At 40.2% G+C, this 23,216-nt stretch overlaps 1 protein-coding gene across 3 annotated transcripts in view; it reads left to right on the top strand.

Annotated features, from left to right (window-relative positions):
* The window catches only part of arhgef10 (Rho guanine nucleotide exchange factor (GEF) 10), a 48,885-nt gene that overhangs the window by 15,507 nt on the left and 10,162 nt on the right, over positions 1 to 23,216 (top strand). For 2 of the 3 annotated variants that reach the window (XM_035674018.1, XM_035674020.1), the window contains 21 exons: positions 631 to 667; positions 965 to 1,053; positions 1,342 to 1,398; positions 1,932 to 2,119; positions 3,178 to 3,294; positions 3,953 to 4,064; positions 4,266 to 4,378; positions 4,487 to 4,564; positions 4,645 to 4,824; positions 5,613 to 5,729; positions 6,135 to 6,227; positions 6,834 to 7,004; positions 7,810 to 7,955; positions 8,547 to 8,731; positions 12,679 to 12,794; positions 13,886 to 14,013; positions 15,264 to 15,364; positions 15,760 to 15,881; positions 17,413 to 17,499; positions 19,299 to 19,525; positions 20,173 to 20,330. In XM_035674018.1, the coding sequence (XP_035529911.1) occupies positions 631 to 667; positions 965 to 1,053; positions 1,342 to 1,398; positions 1,932 to 2,119; positions 3,178 to 3,294; positions 3,953 to 4,064; positions 4,266 to 4,378; positions 4,487 to 4,564; positions 4,645 to 4,824; positions 5,613 to 5,729; positions 6,135 to 6,227; positions 6,834 to 7,004; positions 7,810 to 7,955; positions 8,547 to 8,731; positions 12,679 to 12,794; positions 13,886 to 14,013; positions 15,264 to 15,364; positions 15,760 to 15,881; positions 17,413 to 17,499; positions 19,299 to 19,525; positions 20,173 to 20,330 (2,622 nt within the window). The remainder of the gene's footprint in view (positions 1 to 630; positions 668 to 964; positions 1,054 to 1,341; positions 1,399 to 1,931; positions 2,120 to 3,177; positions 3,295 to 3,952; positions 4,065 to 4,265; positions 4,379 to 4,486; positions 4,565 to 4,644; positions 4,825 to 5,612; positions 5,730 to 6,134; positions 6,228 to 6,833; positions 7,005 to 7,809; positions 7,956 to 8,546; positions 8,732 to 12,678; positions 12,795 to 13,885; positions 14,014 to 15,263; positions 15,365 to 15,759; positions 15,882 to 17,412; positions 17,500 to 19,298; positions 19,526 to 20,172; positions 20,331 to 23,216) is intronic. The other variant, XM_035674019.1, reaches the window with a different exon arrangement.

Below are 23,216 nucleotides of genomic sequence, written 5' to 3'. Positions count from 1 at the left end.
TCTTACGAAGGTTACACCAACAGATTGGAATATGCAGATGTTTTAGTAAAAGAACTTGGAAAGTCATAGATGTGTGTGATGATATAGAAATCTTTTTACACTTTGTGCATTGTTGTTTTAATGTCAGAGTTCCTTTGGCCATGAGATACATAACAAGGACATTTTTGCTCTAGTTATAACTTTTGCCATGGCATGTTCCTAAAAAACAAAAGGTTTATCTTATCATGGACTTTTAAATTAGGAACGTGTGTCAAGTCAAATTTATGGAAGCACATTTACAAGAAAATATCATATTTACTAAATCCTAGGTAATCCAGCAGATATGGAATCATTAGTGACATCTTGTGGTAAATGAAAAAAGTTCCAACAGAGTTTAGAAATGGAACTGGGAAGTCTTTTGGAGTTCCTTAACATGCAGTGTGCTGATTTCAAGTTGATAGTGGTTTATTCTATTCTAAAATATACTTTCAAAATATGTAATCGTTTACTAACAACACTCTACAATGGTATGCTCTGCTTAAATTGACATTAAAGCTTTTGCAGTTGAATGATGGGAGCTGTTGGATGGAAAGAGAGAAAACGTATAGTGTTGTAGGTTTGCTGTAATGTTTTCTCTCTTTCCTCTTTCAGTCACTGTGGTTGGAACTGGCAGTACCTCTGTTGACAGGTATGTGGCATACTACAAAGCTAGAGCATGTCTGTAAGTACATTTCGTGCTATGCCTTCAAAGAGGTATGCAAAATATACTCCTCTACTCCCCACTTACAATTAAGTTATAATTACTGACCCTTATACTGGATATTATAGATGGCTGCCTCCTCCTTGTGTCAGTGGTAATACATTGATTAAAATCAAGATTAAAACAGAAAATATACAATTATTTCTTGGTTTTCAGTTGTTATGCTGACTGTGTAAATATGTATTTGTAGAGTCATAGTTTTGTTTGTTTGCATGTTTTCTCAAGTGTTTTCAGTGAGGAGTATCCACCGATTAGAGAAGAGGATGCTTTGGCTAAATGGGCTGCAGATCCTGCCAACACTGCATGGATGGAAAGTAAGAAACTATATCCACCATAAAAGCACATTTTGTAGAGTAGCATGTATAATTTCCATGGGGAAAAAACTGCTGATGTTTGAGATCTCTGTACTTGCCTCTGCACACACAATGCATGCCTTTAGGGTGCTATTATCTTTTTTTGTTGTCTTCCTTCCCTGTTCTTTTGAGGAAGCAAACCCTTGTGTTGGCTTTTCTTTTAGATCCCCTTACATTACATCCTGATTGTTTGAACAACTCTAGCTACACGATGTAAGAAAAATTAATTATTGTGAACTAATGCTTCAGATCCAGATGAGGTGATTTACGATGACGTGCCCAGAGAGAACTCTGACTCCAACACAGGTTTGTCGAAATGTATTCTTCATTCCCACATTTCACACGTTCAGTATTTCAGTTCCTGTCTGTAGCCTTGAGCCTGTTGGCACTGCTCACTTTCGCTTCTATTGTCCTAAAACTCAGATACGTATTCATTTAGGCCATTGCACAATGAATATTATGCTGATGTTGAGTGCTCTGGTTTTAAATCCAATCCAAAACCATTCAATTAAAATGACCTTTTGTGAAGCTTATGATTTGACTAAAATAGTTAGATTTTTGTGGGTGTTAACATGAAAACCTTGTGATATAAAAGCTATGGCATTGAAAATTAACATGTAAAATCAGCTCACTTTGGTCTTTTTCTCATGAAAAATTGAAACATTTTCAAAGACAGTATTTATTACAAGACTATCTTGTTTGAGTGCAGCATATTGTTATTGTGTTTACTTGCATACACTTTACAAACTGTTCTATAGGCCCCAAAACATCTACATTAAGGGAATAGCCAAAGTCTTTTTGATAATATTTTCTATGTCTGCCCTGCTTTTTTTATACAGATCCTGATGAGATGATCTATGATGACGTGGAGCTTGGCGAGGAGGGTGGCTGCAACAGCTCCCTCGACAACGGCTGGAGCTCTAGCGAGTTTGAAAGCTATGACGAGGCCAGTGATGGGGAAGGTCGCTCTGAGAACGGCCTGCCCCACGCCTTCATGAGAGGAAAGCCACCCCAGAAAAAAACCCATGTGTGTATAACAATCACCTTCTCATTTCCCTGTCAGCGTTACAGCCAACAAACACACAGTAAACTGTATCTATAAGTGGGCGGAGTACAGCAGTGTATGAAGCAAGGATTCATTTTATTTGTAATTATTGAATTTAGTAAAAGAGGTTTTGTTTTTTCTTCTACCTTCCACATATAGATATATATCTTGATACCTGATGTCATATATTTGTTTATATGAAGTTAACATTTCTAAGTTGAAGCAAATCTTTATTATTAATGTTTGGCCAAATCATTTATGGATCAAGATTTCATGTACAATCCATTTGTGTATACGATGTGGAATCAATAGTCCGTTTGCTTCTGCAGACCTGACAGAGATCATGTCAGCTTGCTTCACTCTGTAATGTTTTGGCTTGTGGTTTTGAGAATTCAACTTCACTTTGTTTTCAGTGTACCATGGTCAGAAATGAATGATTGCTTCAGACATAAAAAAAAAAAACTTTAAATACCTTAAATTTCCTTAAATGCCAGTTGTCTTGGAAAATAAGTAACTTGGGTGAAAATGTACCCTATTTTTCACCCAGCTATTTTATACTGCATTTTGTACATTTTATGTGTTGATATGTATTTATACTATTTACTATTGTTGAGTTTGTCAAAGTGAAGGAAACCAGCACCAATTTGCTATAGGTTTAACCCTTTAGCTAGCACGCATCCACTTATTCATGCATTTACACACACAGTGTCACAAAAACTTGACTTACATTCAGCCTAGGTCAAAAATTGGGCAAATTTTTGTCAACCAACTGACCGACGGAGCAAACTATAGAGATAACTGCTGGTCGCAGTTAGAAAAACTAATACAGCTCAGAAACTGGCACTATTAAAAGACTAGAAAAGTTAATTTCTTCCCCTGATGCACAGTTTAAACGGGTTAAGGAAAAGAAAATATTAAGGGAGGTTGGAGTCTGCAATCTAGCAACACACATATCAAGACTGAAGTGACCTTGCTGTGGCTCTAAGGTGCAAGTTCATTCCAAAACCATAACCAGTAACGCCTGCTTTGCTTTTGTTTAGCTCTCTCAAGATCTGACACGCTTGAAAGAACACTATGAGAAAAAGATGAAAGATCTAATGGCAAATACAGTGGGAACGGTAGAGCTGCAGCAGCTAAAACAGAAACACGAGCAAAAGGTAAACTACCTAAGGCTCACCTCACCTGTCTGTGCTAGACAAAGTAGTCCCGACCCTTTACTCTCAGTCTAGCTAACCACTCTGGGTGTCTCTCACTGGCCCGGTACCCTCATCCTGCTCTGATGTGAATGACTTGTGGTGGTGGTACTGGTGACGGGTTTGCATACAGTTCATTTGCCTCCCTGTCTGCTGCACTGACCTGTCTCGTTATATGTTTATGCACTGGAGGCTGTGAAGCTTAGAACATATATATTCTTGAGTAATTATAGTAAACTGAGACACCAGCAATTGAGTTTTATTTTGAAGGATAGAAGCAATTGATTTAAGATTTTTTTCAGAGTAGCTGAAAACTGTAGCATATTATAACAGAAAATATTAGTGGCATTTAGTGGAGTTTCTCTTATAATGTAAATCAGTCATTATGTTTGTATGTTAGCTGATCCTCCCAGTTACTGTGTCATTCTCTGGTCTGCTTCACTCTCCTGTGTTACATGATCTGCTGTTTATCTTCACCCCTACTCTAACAATGCTCCTGTCCTGCTTAGCTCAGTTCAGTAGTTTTTTAACCATAGGTTTAGACACAGTAGACATCACTTTGGATTGAAATTCACGACTGTGTTTTGCGATACAGTTAATAGTGTATTTTGTCTCATCAAAGATGCAAAAGCTAGTGAAGGCAGCTAAAGATGGGACCAAAGATGGACTTGAGAAAACCAAAGCTGCAGTGAAGAAGGGGCGCTCTTTTATCAAAACCAAGTCATTCTGTCATGGTATGTAATCCTTCAAATACAGTTTTCATTCATAAACAAGAATTCCCACAGCTCTTCTGTTTTTGTTGAGTCAGTGTCAATGTGAAAGTTTCAGTATTTTAGTAAAGGGCACGTAGTTTGGCCGAACAGCATTTTTCTGTCCCTTCAGCTTGATGTCTTTTTTTACAGTGCTTTTCTTGCTCTCTCTTTCTAATCTTTCAGAGAGGAAGTCGGCCTGTTTTGAGGATGAGGAGTCTGAACTCTTCATTGAGGTGGACTGTTTTAATGTTGAGCCAGTGCTGTGTCCAGTATCAGAGGGTCTTTCACAGCAGCAGGTAATGAACATGCCCTTCACCTTTCATCCCAATACATGTAACTCTTTACTGCTTGAATTTGCTGCAACCATGACAAATGCCTGAAGACCAGTGATTTGTCCTCCACAGCTGGTGAGAAGATGTATATTGGGATCTATATTGGAAAGTGAAAAGAACTATCTTGATGCACTTAAGAGGATATTAGAGGTATGCAAATATAGCTGCAGTGATTGCCACATCCACTTTGAAGTGTTTGTTATTACAGTTCACATTGTCTGCTTTATCAGCAATATGAGAAGCCCCTGTCCCAGATTGAGCCGAGGCTGCTGAGCGACAGGAAACTGAAGATGACCTTCTATCGTGTGCGTGAGATCCTGCAGTGCCACTTCCTGTTCCAGATCGCCCTGGCGAGCCGTGTGGCCGAGTGGGACAGCCTGGAGATGATTGGGGATGTGTTTGTGGCGTCGGTAAGCTGGGGTTGTAATTTTTTTTTTTTTTACAAGAACTGCACTAATGTATCAAACATAAATAATCTATATAAACGGTTGTCAGTTTGACATTTATGGCATTTATATGATTGCATGCAGCACAGCTAGACTGCTCCTTTTCTTACAATCTTATATCATGTCAAAGACACTTGCTCTCATGCAGACACATAAAGCTGCACTCTGTCCTCTTATAGTATGTACTCCATCATCCTCTTGTCTTGGCTGCTTGGCAACTCGTAGGCCTTTGATAGTCAAAACAAAAGCTCCTACACTCTTGCTCACCACTTCACTTCCTTGTTTTTGTACGAAAATTGACCCTTGGCATGACATCAGAGGAGCAGTGAGACCCATATGCAGTCTGCTTGCTGCCCTCTCTCACCTCACAATTCTCATACTGTCATAAAACAACTCGACTTACACGCTCAGAGCTTATTTTGGGAACTGAGTATTCCCTATTCCGTAGCTGTGTACAATAAAATAAAATAATATAATTATATAGTGTTTAAACTACCTTTATTTAGTGTGCTGAGGAATGTACAATAAATTGAGACAGAGCTTCATTTCCTCACTCAGTGCACCAAGTATTCTGAAGATTTCCTTCACAAATATGTCCCGAAATCCTGTTCCACACATATAAGAATTAGCTGACCTGATGCCACTATCAGCAGAATATCATTTGTCTATTTCTTCTAAAACTGTTCAAATCATATGATGCAATATGTTCCTGCCAGTAGTAATTGTCTTAAACCGTCTGTCTTTCTCAACAGTTTTCAAAGTCCATGGTGCTGGATGCCTACAGTGAGTATGTGAACAACTTCAGCACTGCAATGGCGGTGGTAAGGAAGACGTGCGCCTCCAAACCTGGCTTCCTGGAATTCCTTAAGGTTTGAGAGAACCACACAACTGCAGTCTTAAACCAACTGTTAAACATGTTAAACTAACACTGGAACTACAGTGCAGTGTCATGAATATTGTTCTTGCTTAGTAATCAAATTATTTTCTTCTCTAGAAAAATATGCACGTATTTATATACAGTTACATCATTTTTATTCTTGTGCATTACAGTAAGAATGGCTTATAGCTAATTGTTTTAACCATTCATTAAGTGAAAGTGTTGATCAGCAAATTACAGTAAATACAATATAATTAAATATACTCAATTTGCTTGGTAAATACAACTCTGTACCCTGCTAGCATGCTTTAGTCCTACTCCTCCATTAGTTATATCCTTTTAAAATCTTTAGACTGGTTCCTCACTACACTGCAGTAACCCGTCTTCTCACCTACAGCATCGTCAGGAGACCAGCAGTGACCGAATGACTTTGTATGGCCTGATGATGAAACCTATCCAGAGATTCCCACAGTTCATTCTGCTCCTTCAGGTATACTAAAGTCTTATTTTAAGCTCCTTTACACTAAACTGCAATGTACAGTCAGAAAACAGTGGTGTATATACATTCACCAGCAGAGGGCGCGCCATACACATAAATCAAGGCACTTGTTTTTCAAAGTTCGTACCTCAAGGGGAAGCAAGGGAAATGCTCTGAGGGGAAATGGTTTCCTCAGACCTGTTTTAATCCTGCCTTGGCATATTTATTTTTCCTGTGTGTCTTGCACAAAACCTCAGACAAAAAATGGGACATGGGTTGCTTGTGCATGTATAACAGCAGTTTAATAACTTTAATACCTATCAAAATAGATTGAGTGTTCATTATACCAGGAACTGTAATCTGCATTCATTATACTACTAAATCCTCATCAGTCATGAGAGTGTGTGCTACATCAATATAGAATAATTGATGCGTAGGAGAGAGTATGCGTTCATCAAATGGCAGTGGACTTGATTGCACTGATTTAGGGAAAGTTGCACAGCTGCAGTTTGTTTTTTATTCCACAAATGAAACTGTCTGAAAGCACTTGGAGATTTGTCCTCCGTGTGGTTAATCAACAAATGACTAATGCGTGACTTCTCTGTGCATCTTCATCAGGATATGCTGAAGAACACACCAGTGGGTCATGCAGACCGTCTGCCCCTGCAGATGGCCCTGACCGAACTGGAGACACTGGCAGAGAAGCTTAATGAAAAGAAGAGGGAAGCTGACCAGCGCTGCGAGATCCGTCACATTGCAAAGGCCATGAACGAACGCTACCTCAACAAGGTCCGCCCACTGCTCACTGCGTGTCTGCCCCGCCATACATGTAGTTTGAATCATACAGTATCGTGCTACAGCCATTGCACGTTGGCTTCCAGTTTTGTCCAGCTTTTTTAAGATGCTGATTGAGAAAGTGGTCAGAGTTGATGGTGTACTCATTGTTCAGTCAGTGTGCAAATATTTGGCTGATATATTGATTCTTTTAGCATATGCTGTGGCATTTCTCTTTGTCTCAGTGTGGGCGGCCATCAGGCACTTGAGCCTCAGGTTTTTCTCAAGTATTCCCTTGTCTGAATAGCATATTTTTAGCGCATGTGCACAAACACCAGTTTTCCCCAAGGTGTAATTATTTGTCTATCTGTAGCCACCCACTCTGGCATCTGTGTAGGAACATGTGCAGGGTATTTTACATGGGGCAGAGGAGTTTTGTTCGTCATAGCCTTTAATTGCTCAGAGTCAGTGTTGATAGTCATATATTATATTCTGTTACCCAAAGTAGTTTCACATTAGAAAAGAGGAAAATATGAGGGAAGGAAGTGAGATGACATGTGACAAAAGTTCCCGGCCAGACTGAATTTTGGGAGTAACAGGCTCCACGATAGAGTTAAAAATGAAACATAAGCTGAAATGCATCAGGATGGTTTTCTTGTGTAAACCAATAAAACCTAGCGGTATGAGTACTCTTCCTGTCTGCATGGTCTACATGACTTATGTGAGCTTAGCCTTGTTAGCTAAGTACTTTACTTTAACTTTAATCACAGATTTAAATCCGTACTCAGTATCACTCTGACTTATTATCCCTCTCCCTTAGCTTCTGAGCAATGGGAGCCGCTACCTGATCCGCTCAGACGACATGGTGGAGACAGTCTACAATGAGCGTGGGGAAATCATCAAAACCAAGGAGCGACGCCTCTTCCTGCTCAATGATGTTCTCATGTGTGCCACGCCCAATATCCGGTAAGACCGACCGCAAACCAGATCTGTTCCTAATCTTTTCATTTAATTTGCACCTTCTCCCGTACTTGGGTGCAATATCCTGCAATCTCTTAACCATTTGACAATTTTAGAAACTAATTGTTGTTTGCATATATTTGTTGTGGTCTTGGTTGTACAGTTCACTTTTCCTACTGTAAGGGAATGCCAAATGGAACTATGGTTTCATTAAAAGTGAACTAAACTGAAAAGTGTAGAAGAAGATAGTGAGCCCTGTATGTAACTGGTGTCCTTGAGATGACTTTTAACCACTCTGAGTCTCAGGGTTTGGACCCATATGTACCCAGTGCGGGTTGCTATTTAGCCAAGAGTGATGGAGAGCCCCGTTCCTGGGCTTTTCGGCTTCTGTCCTATAATTGTAACATGTTGGTCACCACATACAGCCTCTGGGAAACATGCACTGACAAAAAAATGGTTTTCTAGGTGAGTCACCTCCCTGCCATCCATCCTCGGCTGAAGAAGATACATTTAATCTCCACAAACAAGGTCTTAACAGCATGAACCAGAGCCATTTTCTAGCGTCACATAACCGTCATCTCTTTCTGTCCTGTCCAGATGTCAGGATGGCAGTGGGAGTGGCAGTGGTAATTCCCCACAAGATCAGAAGTTCCTCCTAAAGTGGAGCGTGCCTTTGAGCTTCGTGGAAGTGCTAGAGTTTGGATCCAGCGATGACATGGCCGACAGCACCCACTACCCGACAACCCATTCTGGGGAGAAGGTGGTCATCAACGCTAAGCCAAGTATGAACACACAGTGTCACATTCTGTTATCTGTCTGTGTTGCTGTTTCTCTCTATATATAAATACTGGGGGTCAAAAAGTCTGGTAGAAAAGGGACAAGAGTTCAATTAGTTTCAATTAGTTGTTGGAGAGTGCCAAGTAGTTGAGGATGGATCCCCGTATAGGCCATGTGGATTTGAAACTCTGGGATAGGAGACAACAACTCCGACTGGTTAATGAAGTTCTCAGTGGTGATTAAAGGTCAACATCTCTATGTTTGAGCTGCACTCTATATAAGCTGGAGATGAGTGATTCTCAAGGGCTTTTAAAGTTTGGCTCTCTCCAGGGCTATAATTATCAATATCATTTGCAGCTTTGCCAAAACTGTAGTAGCTGGAGCGATTGGTCTTAACAGTTCTAATAATCAGAACTAATTGTCTCCTACAATATAAATACAAAGAATAAAGAGATGGTTGTCTCCTTGCTGGACATTAGAGACATTTCTAAAATGGTGTCAGCCCTGCACAGATCGTCCAGCCACTGAGTGTGTATTTTTTCCCTCTGCAATCCTCTGGTCTGCTGGCTGCCGGGTCCAATGATTTCAGTCTTTCCACTGGGTTCTCTCCTGTCACAGACAGCTGCTCAGCCACTTTAAAAGGCCCAGATCAGACAAACAAGAGGCTCAACGAGAGTGTGTGTTTTTGCGGTCACAGCACTGCAGTTTTTATTCTAGGTTCTAGATTTATTTTTTATGTATATATGTTTTTTTTCTGCCGGGTTAATGTTAGTGCTTATTGCTGGGCTGGTGAGTGCTTTGATACTGGATTATCTCCAGTCTGTCAAAGGTTGTATGTATTCAAGCTGAGGTCAAAGGCTCACTCTTTCAGTTGCCAATGATAGTGGGCTGGAATCTCTGCCACTGAAACACACACTGCACTCTGTAGCTCACTCTCTCACTCTCAATCTCTCCCTCTCCCTCCAATCTAATGTCTGTAATACAGTTACATAATGTCCAGTCTTTTGCAGCCAGGTGCCACAGTGATGTTTTTTATATGTTGTAGCATACAGTCCACCTGCTATGTTTGATTACTAAAATATTACTGTTCAGTGATATATTACAACCCTTGTGCACAGGGTATAACAGTAACAACTGTAACTTTAACATGTAACTCATGTTATTGTATTAGTGCCCCCGCTGTGTGAGGTTGTGGATGAAAGCATTGCCCCTTTTTATCTGCCTTTTATATGCTGTTCCCTTCACCTCCACTTATGCCACATTTGGTGCACTCTCCATTGCACCCATCTCCTGCCAGGCCACCTGTCTCCCTCTGATACTTCACTGGGCTATGTGAGAACCCCAGCAATTGCACAAGAGTATAACAGATGGCCCAGACAGACCTGAGAAACATCTGCTCTGACTGTAGGGTTTTCCTTGGGCTGTGCCTGACAGGTTCACAGCCTCATCTTAACCTGACCTGATGATACCAGTGTATGTGCACTCTTTAAAGGATTGAGAAAGCCCATATGGGTCTGTGGTCTGATCAAGCGCTTTAAAAAAAAGTCATAGTCCATAACCGTTAATTCACCTTGAATTATCATGTGATTGTCGACTGAATTACTCATATTAGCCAACACACTGTCACTCTCTTCACTCAGTTCCCTCGCTCTGATTTAGTTGTTCTATAAGCTACTTCAGCTCTGTGTGTCTGTTTGGGAATGTCTGGGTGCATGCAAATGTGCGCATTGTCCAGGAACTTTTAACAAATGGAAACAATTGTTTCTCAGTCCACTGTGTTCAGCCAAAAGCCGCTCGGTGACCAGCCTGCTAGAAGGCAATGAAAAGACTCTCCAGCATATGATGTCACCTCTTTTTGTGTCTCTCTGCTTAGTTCATCTCCTCTTTACGCTGCATAGCAATCAGACCACCATGCTGACTGATCACTTCAACTTATGGTTTCCTTCTGCTTACAGTCAGTATGTAGTTTGTAGATATATTGTTTGTTTTTAGGGACTGTGTAATAGCTGGGATGACTGCCGTGATTCCTGTGATGCTTCCAGGCCTGTTTTTGTTTGAAAACTTGTGGCATTTGGCACTCTCACAAAGAGCCATTCAGGAAGTTGGACCTAGGTTGAAATGGGTTACACAGTGTCTGTTTTGTCAGTGGGAATGTTCAATTCAGTAGTAATAGAATTCTACTTTTCCTTAGTATTTGTACTATTTAGATAATATACGGCAAAAGGTGTTACTAACATTTGGATTTGTAGATTTATATGATGACATCATATCAGCTTTGCACATTTACATTTATTTAAGGAAGAGGAAGGAGGAAATATACTCCAAGGTTATCACATATAGATCACATGGCTTGTTATTAACAGACAGTGGAGTAAAGAATTTAGATTCAAACTACATGCCTGTTTGATTTAAACTCAAATCATGCTAAATGAACTGGTGTGGCTGCATTTCCTCCTAACATGACACTCCATAGAGGTTTATTCAGCATTTCTGCCCTGACCTGAATTCAACCCCGTGTCTCAGCCTTTGCAAACAAAGTTGAGCCATGAAAATTGCATACAGCCCCATTAGAGAAGGCAGATTGAAATCAACAAAAACACAATAACAAAAGTGCACAACACACTCCAGCAATGCATTTCTCATTTGAACTTATTAATGGTTTAAATAAAAAAAAAACTACCTCTAGATGTACGTATTCTAGGGTGTCTATGATTTGATCCAGTGACATGAATGAAATACAATTGGAGATCACTGACCATGAAAATATCAATAAAATCCAAAACCTACACAACTGTCGGCCTGCTGCTTTCTGTTCAGTCTACGAGCAGCCTGTTGTGTACAAACTCAGAGGGAGACATTCTAGAGTAATCCTCCCAGAGACCACCTACAAATGTGAAAATTGGCGATGCACAAACAGGGGTAAAGTTTCCCCTGAATGCCCAGTCAGCGAGACCTTCACGATTGGACTGGACTGAGTTGCCATGGAGTTGGAGCACCAGGCAGAATCTGTGACTATTGTAGAAGAAGACAAGGAGGAGGAGAAGGAAGGGAAAGGGGGAAGAGAAAGTAGAATGGCAGAAGCAAACAAAGTCATTTTGGTGCCAAAGACTCTGATGCAGTTTAACTCTTTGTTAACCAATACACACTCTAAACGGCATACGTAGTCTAAAATGTATTCAGTTAGGTTTCCATTTGAACGAGTCCTGCGCTTGTTAATTGATTTGATTGAATGACCTGGGTAACTTTCCTGTAGCACCAACTGTGCTCTGTACAAGCTATTTTTCATGGTTGTCTTTTTGTGTGTTTGTGTGTGAAGGGGAGAGAAAGAGGGAAAGGCCTGCCAGACATTTGATGAGCTACGTGGTTGTGTACACACAAAGCAAGCCGTTGTTTCCTTTTGATGAAACAGAACATCACAGTAACCGCTCACATCACATCACATTGGATCATTAGGTTTGATATTTTGAGCAGAAAACAGTGAGCATACCATACATACAGTAGGTACAACAGTCGAGGAGACATATAAATGAGATATATGCTGACATTCCAGAACAAATACATTATATTTGTGTGGCCTCTGAAAGCTAACATGAGTTCTTGTGAACAAGTGAGCACAGTGATGAGAATCGTTGCCAAGTTTGCAGAGCTGTCACCGCTCCCAGTGGGAAACTGAATGATTGGCCTTTATTGATTTTTCTCTTTGTTTGTCCAATTTTAACTGCCTCTCTCATCACACTTGGCCTCACTCATTGCTACTTGTGTACTTTCTATACATCAGCCTTTTAGGTCTCAGCTCAGTTTCCTTGCTATCGGCAAATTCGGGCCCTAGCCTACCTTTTTTGTTTTTCAACAGCCAGTATAGCTTCACATCCATTGTATAATATTTGGGCTGTAAAAGTTGAATGTTAAATGTTGCTTTTTATATAATTTGCTTTTGTGTCTGTCTGTGTAGGCAAGCTTTACATGGGTCCAGGTCAGCTGTACCAAGATCTGCAGAACCTAATCCATGACCTCAGCCTGGTCAACCAGATCTCCACCATGATCAGCAGCCTCAAAGGCAACTACCAGGTACTGTACCACATCAGTTGAAATCAGTACTTTTCTAGTCTTCTAGTCTTCCATCATTTATTTCAGATCACTTAATCAGAATAAATATAGAGAATTAATACCAGTCATAAATCTAATGTGTTATTTGACTAAATATGAGATCTTGAAATAGTTATGCAGTCTATTATTATTCTTGGAAGCTTGACAAACGTTGACATAGACAAATGTTCCTCCCGTGTGCCTCAGGACTTTTAAAATAACACTGTTTCCCCTCAGATGTCCATAAGGGCTGGGCTGTTATATATGCATATACTGTTTAAGCTGTGGAATGTGCCAGCGTGGGCAATTTGTCTGTTGGAGACTAGGAGGCTCTTAAGTCTTGATTTGCACCATTCAAGCCTGTCGTATCATGTGGCCACACACATACACAAGCCGGTCTGTGCTGTTGGTATGGAGGTATAGTTTGCACAGCGTGAGTGTGTGTGCAAGGCTGTGTTTGTGCTTTGCTGGTAGGTCTGTCAGAAGCAGAGTGGGAGGCAGATTAACAGAGAAGCTCTCAGAGAGACATGTGTCCTAGAAATGGAGGGAGGGATGGAGAGATGGATGGGAAAGGAAAGAAAGAAACGGGAAGCTGTACACACAAGCATTTTCCTCAACACTAAATTTCATAACCTAAATAATACAGACAGTCTTCTAATAATAGATGTGTACTGAAATGTTCTTCATACATTTTGGAGCCATGTGTTAAACCACATACACTCCAATATAATGCAGTCTAATGCAAAAACACGACAAACTGCAAGCTCAGAAATCAAAAGCTCCCCGACACTGCATCAAAACAAATTATGCGTTATATATTTCTCAAAGGCAGCCTATGCTACAGGACTGTTGGATTGAATTATTTTAGACAGGTTTTTTCTTCTTCATCATCTTTATGTCACTCAATGTAAATGTCATAAAGAGCAGATCCTCTTGGGATCGGGCTGAGATTATTGATGTTTAAATGTTCTGAAGTACTTTTATTTCCTTCCTCCTCCCATTTTTGTGTTAATCCCCCAAAAAATGTTTCTCTCTTTATTTTCTTTCCATCTCTCCAATATCTTTTTGTACAGAATGTAAACCCCACAGTCGCCCAGGACTGGGTATCAGGTCTCCAGAGGCTGATACTGAAGAAGGAGGAGGAAATCAGGGCAGCTGACCGGTGTAGGATCCAACTCCAGCTGCCTGGCAAACAAGACAAGTTTGTGTTTTACACACATATATACGCACACCTCTTTAGCTTTAATTGGTCTTTCATACAGACAGCACATTAAACATTTTAACAGTCTCCAGTCTCAGTTCTTGCCCCCCACCCATGTCTTGTTTATCCTAGGTTTGTTTTTATCCCTTTTTGCCCCGCTTTCTCCTTCTGTCCTCCCAGCCACCCTGTATGCTCATAGCTTTAGGAGAGAGTCTTCGAGCACATTTGGATATTTGGATAAACAAGTTTCTCCACCAGCTCTAATCTGAGGCATGAATCTCAGGAGAGGAAATGTGCATCAGTGTTTGCAACCAAAGGCTACTTAGCACTGCAGCTGTTGTTGAGCCCAAATTCTCATGTCACACATTTCCACACACTATTATAGTCAACACGTGGTCTCCCAAGGGTGCACCTTGTTTTGGCTTTTTCACATTCTCTCTGCTTCTCTCTCTCTTAAACTTCCTCCCTCCATCCCTCATCCTTGCTGCATTTAGCTGGTGAGATTATCCACGGGTATGTTTGGAAACACAGCTGTGCCTCTCTCATTCCTCTCCTGATCCCTCAATCACAAAACACACAAAACACAACACTTCTCACCAGCAGCCAGTGACAGGGATGATGGATTTCAGACAGCACCCCACACACTCACACACAACAAATACACACATATAATGTCTACATGAGCTACTGGTAGGAGCGATAATTGACATTGACTTCTATTGCATTTCTGTCACAGTCTGTCTAGTTAGTCAGCATTGAATAGGCAGACTAGTGTGCCCCTTCGGCTGAAATTCAGCCTAGATCGAGCTCTTTTCCTTTGACTCTATTGGGTATTTTAATGTGAAAGATGCGAATCAGTTGACTGAATATTCACACGTCAACATGACTGCTTTGAGAAATGTTAATGCGAATTCAGGCCTTATCGTTGCCAAAGCGTTGCCACATCTCACAGTACATTAATCATTCAGTTCAATCTTGTTAAAGCGTCTCTGATGTTTGATGAAAACTTTGGTTCATGAACTGACTGCAATATGAGTCCGTTTTTTAAAGCTTTATGTGATGACTTTTATATTAAAAGGTATACAACTTTAAAATGCAATTTAAAATTGTTGCTCCATAGAGAAATGATAAACACAGTGTTGTTGCCATTCTGTCTAATGTGTAAAAAAAAGTGCAGCAGCCTGTAGTTCTGAATTCTGACTTTTTTACAAGTTGGGAATTTCTTTTAACTTTCTTCCTTTCCTTTGCAGGTCGGGTAAACCCACCTACTTCAGTGCAGTGTTCAATACTCTCAGCCCAGCCATCAAACAGTCATGGATCAGTAACTTGCAGATGGCTAAGCTTGCTCTAGGTACAGTACAGCACACTGCCTGGCTATACACCTCCACTGTCTCAGTTGTACAGTTGTTGTTTTTCCTTTTTCATTGTGTATGCATGAATAAATACAATATGGAAGTTTACTTTATTGGTTTATAATCTGTATCCTCAATCCATTGCCTATGATTATCAAAATTACTACTGTCAGTCATTATTGGCTTGTAGTTTTAGGTTAACTACATAAAATGAAAGCTGTACCAAAACATGTTTAAAAGTAATTTAAAGTACAGTAAGATGATTATTTTAGTTTTGCAATGTGACTTCTGGAGTCTTTTTTTTCTAAAGACAAATAACATGTGGTTTATAAACACTTCCTGCATACTGTGCATTATTGAATCAAGTGCTGTTTGTGTTTGTGTTTTTCCTCAGAGGAGGACAACCTGCAGGGCTGGTTCTTTGCAGAGGATGATGGGAATCAGATCAAAAAGCAGAAACACCCTCTCTTGCTTCGACAAATGCCTGTGGTCATGTCAAAACTGCAGGAGTTTAAGGTGAGCCATTTTCCTTTCCTATGACTTTCTCAACTGAAGGAAAGAGTTTGTGTGCACAATAGAGCACATGGCCAGTTTATGTCACTTACATTATTATGTCAAACACATATGTTACAACAGTTGGTTAGAGCGTGGTGCTAATAACGCCAAGGTCGCGGGTTCGATCCCCGTACGGGCCAGTGCTCACTTTATGGCCCTGATATGTGGCTAGTCTAGCAGGTCAGGGTGCCACTCACAGTGTTAAGTGAAACATCATACATGACATGCTAAGTGATTTGCTCTCCATGTTAGGTATAACAGTTGAGATATTCCACTGGGAAACACATGCTCACAAATTCACAATCAACACTTCTAATGTATTCAGTGTTACCATTCATTACATCTTACTCATATGTTTATTTATTATTCATTCCACTGATTTGTGTAATAAAGTTAGGATGCAGTACAGCATTTAAACATCTTCATTCATCTACAAATATTTATGTCACCTGTCACATGAGTTCCTTTCTAGACTTTACCATTTTCTGTTCCAACCCAAGTTCACTCGTATAGCACTGACAGGCCAACAAATATAACTTTGCTCTCTTTCATTAAATCGTTTTTTATGTGTATGTGTGTGTGTTTTTAGTTTGCTTGTGTGTGAGTGTCAGACTACAACTGGGATGGATGGATGTAACCACAGCAAAATAATAATAATAATGATAATAATAATGCAAATCCTTGCCAACAATTTCTAATGTAAATGATGCTAATATGTGGAAAGGGATATTTGTTTAAAATTGTTTTACATGCCTTGTGTCTATATGGTCTTTTGTATTTGATGGGGGCCTGAGTTTGGATGGATACTAACAGCCTACTAAGCCTTAAATCTAGGGAAACGGAGGAAACAAGCAAGTTGGAACCAACGTTTTCAGTGTTATTTTTAAATAATTCAGATATTTATTAATTCCAGTGCATTGTCAAATAGAAGTTCTTTTCTATACCTTGCTGTTGTCTATTCCACCTCAGGTTCACTCACAAAGCACTAAACAGGCCAATAAATATCACTTTGCTCTCTTTTACTCCTCTCAGTCCTGCAAGTACAAGATAAATAGTTTGTTTTAGTTTGCTTGTGTTGAAGTGTCAGACTTCCAAGTGATTGATTGATTTGATGTAAGGAACTTGTATTCCCATTAAGTAGTAGTCAGTTGGTCTGAGCAATGTTGTGGTGTTCATTAGAGCAACATTGTTGGGAGCTGGCTAGAAATGTGACACTAGTGTGGGCTGTTTCTTTTAGAACAATGCTGAACAGCAAAGTATAAATGATTGGTGTCAAATGAATACCTTCTCATGTAGGTTGTTTTCTCATTAGGGCTCAAACTCTTGGAGATCTTTTAGGTTTTTATCTTGAGACAATTTAACACTAACCGGACACTAGAAGCACCTGTTATTTATTAAATTCCTACATGGTGACTCAATGTGTTGAAGTGTTCATCTGACCTGTTTCTTTTTCTTTCTTTACCCTCTCTTATTTCTTCCTGTTCTGTGGCAGGTGGAATGTGCTGTTCATAATCCAGAGCCCCACATCAACACAGAGAGCACAGCAGACACGCCCATCGTGGGCCATGGCTGTGTCTGGGTGAGACATTTTTCCTACATCGTTCAGAAAGAAGCAGTGTGTTAGCTCACATTACAACAATTGCACGAAATAAGAGTTTATGTCAAGGTTTATAATGGCTACCTACAATATTCTTCCACCCAGAGCAGATGTAGGAACACATTCATGGGCTTTAGCTTTCCTGAGGGCTGCTCTATTAAGGGAGTTGAACCTACTCAGATCTAACTCGGGGTTATCAAGCAAAGTCTGGGTTGACAAACTGATTGCCTGCTATTGTTAAACGGTACTACGGCGATAATTAAGATGTTCGTTAGTTGAGTCTGTGTCAACTTAATATAAGGGTTGTGCGCGCTTGCATGAAAGGGGTTTGTTAGGGTTGTTAGTTTTGTTCGGCAGCGCAAGAAGAGTTTTTTTTTTTCTAATGGCTCGTGCTCCATATTTGTCCCCAGAAGAATGTACAATGATAATAACAGGATAAGAGTTTTTAAAAAACGACCTAATCTCACCCTAGTAGGAGCCAACAATAATAGGGAGACTTGGCAGTGCATTATCGACAGTTAATTCATAAGCAACATCACCGTTTTCATGTCGTAGGACTCTTCTTTCATTTGTGATATGATTTCCAAGATTAAAGTGGTAAATTAACAAAAATAAAATCTTAGAAATATACCCGTTAATGAATTAACAGCAATTAAAGCAAGTAAGTGAGCGTGAAAAGTTACCCGGGAAATGTGTACGATGCAGTGAATTAAGTGTGAAATATGAATTTAACACTGTTCTATGCATGAAATCAGGAATTGTGCCTGAAAACTTTAAAACCTGAATTCAAATCTAGTCCCTAAAGCAAAGGGCTGAAGGTCTGTGTGAATGTAATGCTCCTGTTAGAATAAATGTACAGTCAGTCACACCAATCACCCTCTGGATTCCTCTGGAAATAAAGTGTTCTGTATACAGGTCTAGCCTATATATTGTGAATTACCTGCAACCGCATAAAATGCTTCTTTGATCTTTGTAACAACTAACTGGGGACCTAGTAAATGCATTCTGGCCCTAGAAGCCGGCATAGATACTGAATTCCCTCAGATGAGAATGGATATCTTTCATAGAGAACATCATCGGGGTAAACGAGAGGATTCTATTGGTCTCTTAATACCCTCACCCTCTGCAGTAAGCCTCTTACAATCTGTACAACATCTTCCAAATGTGCATTGTGTATTTCTCCACAAGACTGTGGGCAGGAGAGGGGGTTTATAGGGTGACAGCATACCTTGGGTAAAACTTTACCCCATCCACCTTTTGTAGTACGAGTTAACCTGGAAGTTACACCTGATGTCACCAAGTTACTCCTGAAGTGTACAGTAGTACAGCCCCGTGGATAAGTGTGTTGAGTGGCTGTAGCAAGTGTTTATTGGCACTATTTAAGCTAAACTACTTTTCTGTCAGTGAGTCTGACTCTTAGTTTTTGAAAAGAGACGTTTTTAATTATAATGTGTTAGCAGAGCAGATGGTAGGTTTTTGCTGTTTATTTATAAAAAGGTCTAATGCCCCCTTGTGAAAGACAATCAGGGTTTGAAATTTATTGCTTCAGTACTTCAATTTTTCTCAAAATAAACAATGACTATTATGAGTATGGTAATAACTGCTAATGCCGTGTTTCTGGACATCAAATAAACCCTTGGGTCTGTTAAAGATATAAACATCACTCGAACTATTATTTTCATGGTGCGGTAATATATAAACTGTCACTGAACAATGCACATTTTTAAACATAAATCAATATAAGTATCCCTAAAACAAAATGTTTCTTTATCTTTGTTCAGGTTGCAAGTTGCACCAACCAGATGGGCCAGATATCCATAGTGGCCATGCAGAACTCAAGCCCTAAAGTGACTGAGTGTTTCAATGTAGAGTCACGTATCCTCTGCATGGCCTACGTCCCTGCAGAGCAACCCCAGGAGAATGGCGAGAAGGTCCCAGAAAACAACCATGTCGCCACAGCAAAGGCCAGTGATACCCCCAGTGTCTGTCTGGGCATGGAGGAGGGCAGGTACAGAGACACACACACACAGTGTACTTACAGAAGTGTGTCTGCAAGCCTTTAATGTCTTAACATGTCTACAGGTTAGATTTTATGAAAGCCAGCTGTAACCACATCATACTGTTACTTTTTAATAGGAGACAGTTCAGGATATTCCCCACGTGGGAATCAGTTTGCTGGTTTGTACTCAGTTTTAGGGGTCAACTACACACAAGCGTGTATCACTAGAGATATCAAATATATTTACGGTATTTGTCCTGCTGCGCTAACTTGAATGGACTGTAATGACACGTAGCATTCAAAAGTATTGTGTTCATCTGTATGCACTGCATGCAACAGGTCACAATGTTCTCTCTCAGATTGTCAGAAAGCACTCTAGTAATCGTAGGAAGTCACTTGTAAATTTGACAAAGTTATTTTGAAAAGTGAAAGTGAGTACACCAAAAATAAAAATATTTAAATGTTTTATTTTCTTAGTGCACTTTCTTCACATGGAAATTCAGACATTATACATTTCACTTGTGTCAGCTACAAAATAGATTTAATTTAATTGTACTGGCTTCAGACTGTTAAAGGGCAATAATCTCTAACTAACTGTATCTATTACCAATATATTATTGACACTATATGGTTTGTTCCTGGTTTTATCTGTTTAGCATCATTGTGTATAAGAGCAGCCAGCGGTCCAAGAAAGTACGTCTGCAGCATTTCTTCACCCCTGACAAGTCCACCGTCACCAGCCTGGTCTATAAGAAACACTGTCTGTACGCCGGCCTGGTCAGCGGCTCTGTGGCAGTCTACTCCAGATCACAAGGTGCGTCTTTCACAAGGGGACTTATGAATGTGTATCTCATCTGTTATAGTCTCAGAATTCTACCTTTGTAACTTTTGTTGATGCTCTTAAATGGCTATAATTAGGGCAATTACGAGGGTAAATCACTGTTATATTGTGACACAGAAATGCATTCATTGAGTTAATTAGATTTGGTTTTAAAACTGTGTTGGCTGACAGTGTTTACTTAAATATTTAGTCTGCACTAGCCCTGCATTTTGTAACCTTAGCCTTAATTGGCCATGTATACTCTATGAATAAGAGCACTGTTGTTGACTTGGTAACTTTGTTGTTAGATTTCGCAACTTTTAACACACCTTTAAAACCAACTAGCGCTATATCTGCTGATTTTCTAATTATAGGACGGAAATTTAATGTGCTACATTGCTAAAGAGTGTGGCGCTAAATTGACACTGCTAAACATTTGACAATGTTATGTTATTCTGGGTAAAACATACGCAGAGATGTTGTTTTGTGGTTCCTCGCTGCTATTTTCTTTCTCTGACTCACTGGGTTGCCAATGCGTCGTGTGTATGTCAAAGGCTCACTGTGTAGCTCAGGGTCAGGAGATCTCCCTTTGCTCTGTGTTGAGGTTCTGTTTCCGTTTGCTCAGTTGTCTGGGAGAAGCCAATCTGTTAGCGGTGACCTATTTAATGTCTTCCCTTCCCTCCCAGACGAGCACAGACACATTAGAGGAAAGGATCTGGGCTGCACTCTTCCCACAGTCTTTCACATTCTGTGTTTTGTGCCATCTCTTATTGGCTTTCATAGCGGTGCCGAACAGAGAAGCTTCCTCCTCTCTCTGCTCCTCTGTGTTTTTCTCTGCCCGTCTCTGCTTTTTCTCCGCATCATATAATGTGGGTAAAGATAAGTACATATTTCGGAACACAAGGAAACTGAATCCTTGTAATTCTTGGCTGTCAAATACAAGTATTGGTGTCACTATCCTGTGATGCTACCATTGCTAGAGGCATGTTTTATTAACCTCAGTCACACAAATTCATTCCTTTCCATGCCCTCATATGACTCAAATTAGATTTTCATCTCCAAGGACTCACTTTTTAGCTTTTTCGTTCTGTTAAGCTGGTCTGTAAGGCTTGTGTCTGCTAGAGAAAAAAAATAGAAACAGAGACAGACAGGGAAACAGAGGGAATATGGATGATGGCCTCAGGACAGGGACACAGGAGGAAAAACTAGTCTTGCTCATTCCACAGTTGAGCTACAGTGAGCCTGAAGGAAACATAATGTGTGTATGCAGCCGTTCAGGAATGTTTATGGGGCTTCCATTACGCCTCCTTTTGATGCACATATCACCTCTTTTTCCCTATTCATTCTCCACATACCAATTATTAGACACTGGTAACTCAATGTTCCAACAGATTCACTCACTGCTCAAATAAATTCCCAGAAGAAACCCCTGGCACTAAATGCTTTGAGTCTGACTTGTATGATTTCTTCCTATCAACAGTTCTGTCACTGTCACTTGCACATGGTGCCTAATGCTACAATGATGACTCATCCTGTATAGTTTGGTAGGGAAACTGTTCCCTACATCCCTGTTGTAATGCTACTCAAGTACGTTTTCACAGTGAAAGGCTCTGCCTGTACTCCATTAGCATTTAAAGTAGACCCACGGTTTACATTGCAGAGAAGAAAGCAAGCAGAGCTTGGAGAAGTGATCAGCTTATATTCTTGGATGTTAAACTGTCAGCTGATCAAAGGTTCAAAACAACTGAACAGACAGGAATGTTGATTTGTCTTTAAAGCCTTTAGTGCTGAGTTATCCTGCATGGAAATGCTATCCGGCTGTAGATGCAGTGTGTCTGAAGCTGGCCAGTCAGCCTCATTCTGCCACGCTTGCTATTTCCTTTGTGACTGACTGTGTGAGAGATGGAGAAAGAGGGAGGCAATGACTCGGCAAAGGTCACACGCCAGACAGTCATAACATAATCTCTTGTCTTCTATATTCTGCCATCCTGCATCATCTACTTTTTCCTGTTGAGAGTATTGTGCATTATTTCTTGAATGTTTGTCAAAATAATAAGAATGATTGGCTTGTTTAATCAGCGTTCACTGTCTGGATTGTGTGCTACTGTTTGTGCACATACACAATGATAAGTTAGTTGCAGCTGACGCTGACATGAAGGAATGCTACAGTTAAAGCAGTGAGAGATGTGGGCAGACTTACATAAGACTGCAAGTTGGCACCCCTGTCATTTTCTTTTCTTTTTCTTCGCTGCTCCATTCCTCTTTCATTTTCTTTTTCTTTTATGTGCATTCACCTACACACAGTATGCTTATTACAATAATGTACACAGGGCATTGCTGGAATACTAATCCCACCTAGCCACTTTAGTGGGAGATTACCCCTCACTTCCCCAGTCATTACTGTACCTCTGAAAGAACATCTCTCCCTGCGTGGCACCTCTGCCTTCAATAGCCGCCTTTGTGCCTTCTCTTAACAAACACTGTTGGTGAGGCCTCATTCACTTCCTGGCCTAAATTAACTCAGGGAATGTGGTATCTGGAGGAAATGAAGTTCGTATTCAACACATGGCCCTTGTAGCTAAAAGTACATATTACCTGAAAAGAACATTTTTACTGATGTACATTCCCATTTTTGTGTATAAAACCAAGCAAACATAGAACTTGTATCTATCCAAAAAGCTAGCACTTCGACTCATTTTATAGCTAAATTGATTGAAATCTAAACCCGTGAATATAATGGTTGCAAAAATGTAATGTGCTGATATTTATAAAGACACTGACTGCATGGGGTGTTTCATTGCAGCAGAGCTGGCACTGTAGGTGCCCAGGCACATGTAGAACAGAGTGTGTAGGAGGTGTGTGTGGGATAGAGCTCAGCTC

Source organism: Morone saxatilis, unplaced genomic scaffold, assembly GCF_004916995.1.
Source record: "Morone saxatilis isolate NCDOM2014 unplaced genomic scaffold, NCSU_SB_2.0 Contig3, whole genome shotgun sequence".
Classification (NCBI taxonomy): Eukaryota; Metazoa; Chordata; class Actinopteri; family Moronidae; genus Morone; species Morone saxatilis.
This window is presented reverse-complemented; position numbering and strand designations above follow the sequence as displayed.